The 5,370-nt window shown below is 34.0% G+C and overlaps 1 protein-coding gene across 7 annotated transcripts; it reads right to left on the bottom strand.

Moving 5' to 3' along the window:
- Positions 1-972: 972 nt before the first annotated feature.
- On the bottom strand, positions 973-4,323 carry LOC112762493 (uncharacterized). 7 transcript variants are annotated; one of them, XM_072222106.1, is made up of 6 exons: positions 3,786-4,323; positions 3,273-3,399; positions 2,770-2,844; positions 2,405-2,533; positions 2,106-2,282; positions 973-1,197 (listed from the first exon to the last, which is right to left on the bottom strand). In XM_072222106.1, exons 2-6 carry the CDS (start codon positions 3,387-3,389, stop codon positions 1,108-1,110), a joined length of 588 nt encoding a protein of 195 aa, XP_072078207.1. In that variant the 5' UTR covers positions 3,390-3,399; positions 3,786-4,323; the 3' UTR covers positions 973-1,107. The 7 variants fall into 7 exon arrangements, with proteins under 7 accessions (XP_072078207.1, XP_029150203.1, XP_029150202.1 ...); XM_029294370.2 differs by lacking the exon at positions 3,273-3,399 and having other exon boundaries at positions 2,770-2,911; XM_029294369.2 differs by lacking the exon at positions 3,273-3,399 and having other exon boundaries at positions 973-1,312.
- Between the last annotated feature and the right edge of the window lie 1,047 nt (positions 4,324-5,370).

Raw genomic sequence — 5,370 nt, 5'->3', positions numbered from 1 at the left:
AAAGTACTATTTTCTAAACCCTTTTAATTCTTTTTTTTAAATTCTTTTCTATTCTTTTTCACTTTAAATCATTTAGTACTTTTCTTAAAAATCTCTTTATGTATCATTTCAAAAAAAAATTTTATACTTCAATATTTTCTTTTTATCTTTAGAAAGGCTTTCAAACAAGTTTAAATATGAGGCTTTTTCTTAGTATGTTGTTTCGGCCATGGTACTTTCATTCACATATCCATATACAAGCATTTCAATGACATTTAAACATTATCAAATATTTATTCAAGTACTCAATTTCATTAGTCATCAACCAAGATCATCCATTAATCAGTAAAGCACATATAACATCTTTTAGTTTAACCTAACCCTTACCTTAACTCCAAATTTATGAGTCACTCTCATTAGGAGGTTTTAGAACCCACTACAACAAATTCAGGCTGAGACAACCTTTTAAAAACGTTGCCTATAATAAGAAAAAGTGTTGCCTTTGATCAAAGGCAACACTTTCTGACAAAACACAACGCTTTTTGAGGGGTTGGCTATACGGCCGTTACCTTTGGTCTAAGGCAACGCTTTTGTGTATCAAAGAGAACCCTTTTTATAGCAACCTTTAGGAAACGTTGCCTTTTCTACAAAAAAAAAAAACAACTGCACATAAGGGTTGCCTTAAAGGATCCAAAGACAACACTTTAAACAAAGACTTTATGGCAACCCTTTTTATGAGTTGTATTTTCTAATACATAAAGCAACACTTGTCCATATTTTTTTAAGTTGCCTTTTTATCGACCTAAAGTAACACTTATTTAAATTTATTTGCAGTTATCCCTTTTTAATACCTAAAGCAACACCTTATTGAATTTTTCTTAAGTTCTATTTTTTTATATCTAAAACAATATATTTTTTTACCTTTGTTATATTTATAGGATATATAACACACACTAACAATGTTTAAATTCAATTTAATCAATGTAGGGAGAATAAGCTAATAATATATATTGCATGTATGTAGAAAGGTATTCCAAGTGTCAATTAACATACTTGTTAACAAGTCAAATAAATAATAAACTTAAGTAAATGAAATACATGTTTTTCTCAATATGAAACAAAATTTCTTTAACATTTATCATGAGGCAGCAACTTGCTCTCCTTCCTTGTGTGTTCAACAACTCCTTCGGAGATCTCTCCTCGATTACGATTTCTTCTCTGGAAAAAAGTGACAGATTAATTGAAGTCAGCGGTTCAGCCACATAAAAAGGTATGTTGTGAAATTTGGCACACAAGGCAACGTTATAGGTCCCAATTTTGTTGGTTGTGTCACCTGCAATGACAATTGAAAGAAGATAACGATAAACCTAATCATGAATTTCTTACTTTAGAAAACAACCAAACAAATGATAGGGTATTTCCGATTTAATTCAATGTACCATTTGATGCAACATTGATTCTGATGATAAAAATTTGAGGAGTTCTACTTCTAGGAATTTTTCCTGTCCTTTTTCAAAAGTTATACATCTAAATTCTAATGCCTTTTTCAATTTTTGAGAACAAATTGATGAATTCTAAGAACCCCACTAACCTAAGTTTTTTTAAAAATCCTGTAAACTAGAAGTCATGGCCGGGGAACCTATTACAAAAAAATGAAACTCCTGTCAAGTACTCATGCAAAATGCAGAACCAAGATAGAAAAAATCAGCAACAATATCAGACACAAATAAAGTTAAAACAACATCAATTTAGCACCTTACTCCTTCCAAACAACTTTCTAAAAATGCCTCTAAAAATAATACATTATAAAAGTTAAAGTTGTTTTCAGTCAATAGATGAAGAAGTGGATATCACTATTACTTGTTATCATTAAATTAAATTATTATTATTAACTTTTAGTTAAAATTTTGATTATATATGTTTTTGATTATGTAATACTTTTACAAATAAGCTTAAACTTAAATTAAAGTCGGACAAGACACATAGTTTCATGTCTGGAAAGTTTAACATAGTTTCCTAAGCACTTGAAAACAGTCGCTACTAAAATATAACTTAGCATAGCACAAAAAGCTCTTATTATGGATTCAAGAAAAATGGAACTGCATTTAAGAGATTTAGAAGCATACAAAAAGGTAAAGGACGCCATAAACCGAAGGATCACACTTGTTGTTCTGTGGAATCCTTGGGGAAATTAGCTTCAAAAGAAATGATTCCCACAGATTCACAAGCCTCCTTCTTGCGCACATAAGTTGGAGAGTCTTTCCTATCTCCAACCCAGGAGTCACTTCGATAGCATCTTCATCCTACAGACTTCTGCTGTTATCTCAGTTCTGATTTGCTTTGCCACTGACTTCCCATCAATCACCTTAGCAGAAGCCTCTGTAGTGAATAACCAAATCTGAAATAACAGGCTATAGAATCATACCTCGATCAAACAATTGGAGTGTAGTCTTTGAGACTGACCAGTCTGCACTTCTTTGTTATTCACCAATATTGTAGTCTTGCCAAGGTTTTTAATGTAGAAAGATCCATCATTGTCCAGCTTTATAATTGCCTGAAAGTTAGCAAGGGAAGAAACATCATTTATATCTCGACAGGTCAACTTTTGTATGGCAGAGACTTTACATTGAAGCCAAAACTTTGGTTTTTTTTGGGGGGGTGGGGGAAGCTATAATAGTGATTAATTGTTCTATGTATTTCATAAAGCATATTGACTTGATTAGTATTTCATAAAGCATATGTTACTTTGGTTTTTTTTTGGGGAGGGGGGGAGAGAGGAAACTAGCCTACCTTAGAAATTGCAACAATTTCATCTGTTCCAGGTGGAGGAGTGCTCAGGAGCTCTTCCAGCTTCAAATCCCCTAACTTTGGCAATTCCATTAAAGAAGACAAAGGAATGTTATGCCAACATTCGACATTGAGTCACTGTATCCTAATGCAGACAAGAAAGAAACATGGACTAAAATGGATATAAAAGTATTATGGTTTGCTAACTTGCATGACGAGACAAACAATGCGATTCATATTACCAAACTCTAAGAGAATTTCTCAATTTTAAGAATCTTCAAAGATGTTTTAGCAATTCCTGATTTGCTCCTTTAGCAACCGTCAATAGTAGCAAAATATGAGTTTTACTTTGATAGTAACGAAGAATATTCTAAGCTAAGTATGTAGACATTTATTCATGTGATTATCATAGGGGGTGTAATATATACAGCAAACTATTAGCCTCTAAAAATGCTTAGAACTTAACACTAGATTAAGAAACACTCATAATTAAAAGCAGAAACTACCTGGTCAGCCATCATTCCAAGTCCCATGCTTTGTATTAAAGACTTTACACCCACGCCATCACCAAGTTTTTTACTAGCTGCTCGGAACTCTTCCATAGATTTCTCCGGGTTTATCATAACTAATTTGCTAATGCAAACACACATAGTACGAACCTAAAATGAGGAGTAGACTATCTATGTCCTTAAAAAAATATATGAATGCACCAAAATCATTTTTGTATCATGAACCAAGTCAAATGTTGCCCTATACAGCAAGATTGTTTTACAATATTTGCGCAGCCTTTTAGCTTCTCAGCTCAACAATCTCTATATCACTCTATAAACTTATTTTTATTTGCTCTTATATATATATATATAACAAACTTTTAGAAATAGTAATAATAATCTGTACAACAACAAATCACAGAACAGCAAATCAGACAACAACAAAGTAATTTACTAACTAAATATTAAATTCTAACTAAACTGTAATGAATTAATTCAAAGAACATCAAAATTAGTTTTCTCAAATACCTGGAAACGAAGGAACAGAGGAAGAACGAGAAGGAGATGAGAAGGGAGTGGGGTTTCTTGCGATTGAGCACCGCACCTGTCAAGGAGAGCCCCACGCCCGTCAAGGAGAGCACCGCGATTGAGCGCTGTTGTCGCCGTTAGGAAGGGGAGAAAGGGTCTGTGCATTGTTGCAATGGCTATGTTAGGGCATGTGGAGAGCCAACCGCCGTCGCCCGTCGAGGATAGCACCGCGCCGTCGCCATACGTGGAGGAGTGCACCGCGATTGAACACTGCTGTCGCCGTTAGCAAGGGGAGAAAGGGTGCGTTGTTGCAGTGGCTATGTTAGGGATTGCGGAGAGCACCGCGCCGATGCCCGTCGAGGAGAGCGCCGATGCCCGTCGAGGAGAGCACCGCGCCGTCGCCGTGCATGGAGGAGTGCGTGCGATTGAATGCTGCTGACTTCTATCGCCGTTAGGAAGGGGAAAAAGGGTATGCTGTGTACGTTGTTGCAGGGGAGCAAGGTTAGGGCTTTTGATTGTGTATGTGCGTGAAGTGGAACTACTGAAGCTCTTTTTTCCTTTTTGTGTTTTAAGTTATTTTTTTTATTGAAAAAATAATTGATGGGAATATGATTAAAAGTTTTTTTTTTAGTTTTTAACTATAAACAACCTTAGGCAACTTTTTATAAATGTTATTTGTTTAATTTTTTTTATAATTCTTATAAAATGTTGTATTTTTATTTAAAAATGTTGTCTTAAAGTTTTTATTTTGTAATATTTTATAAATGTTGCTTTAGATATTAAAGACAACTCTTTTTATGGGTGGCAAAAAATTTTGTTATCTTTGCCTTACTCAAAGGTAACTTATCAAAAATGTTGTCTTTGCCTATCTAAGGCAACTTTTGTTAAATGTTGCTTCGAATAAGGGTTACCTTAGGCCAAAAATGTTGTAGTGACTACTTCCTTTCCTAAATTTCAATTAAATAATTTTTAAACACATAAAGGCCATCAAAGCCAAATTGCACCATAAGGAAAAAAAAAGTTTTATTCACTCTTTGAGCTTGAGGCTTGTGGTTTTGCGCTTTTTAGGATATCTAAAACATGATTATACAAGGAATAGAACAAAACATGGTTATTTTCTTTGATGCACCTTGGCCGAACCTATGTTAAGGAAAAAAAAAAGGAAATATGTTTCACCTTTGAAACTTGAGAATGATGGTTCCTTGCCCCTTGAGATCTTTAGATAGGATTTCCTAAACAAGAATATCAAGAACATGAAGTTTTCTCCATGAATATAAAGGAGCCAAAACTTTAAAGATCAAGAAGGAAGGTTATACTTCAATTTACTTCAAAAAAAATTTATATGAGGATGAAGAGAAAGACAAGAGGAAGATTTTAATCGGTTTAGAATTTTGATAAGAGTTTTCCTTTCTCCCTTGGCCTAGCATGAAATTTTTCTTTGATGGAGGTTTGTGCTTGCATTTCTCAATTGATTTCAATGTGGGTGAGGGAAAAAAAAGTGAAGTAGGAGGTGTAAAAGGGAGAGGAGCTGTGGCATTAAAAAGGAGGAGAGAAAAAGAAAGTGCTTGGATTAAAATAAGATTTG

Source organism: Arachis hypogaea, chromosome 17, assembly GCF_003086295.3.
Source record: "Arachis hypogaea cultivar Tifrunner chromosome 17, arahy.Tifrunner.gnm2.J5K5, whole genome shotgun sequence".
In the NCBI taxonomy this organism is placed as follows: Eukaryota; Viridiplantae; Streptophyta; class Magnoliopsida; order Fabales; family Fabaceae; genus Arachis; species Arachis hypogaea.
This window is presented reverse-complemented; position numbering and strand designations above follow the sequence as displayed.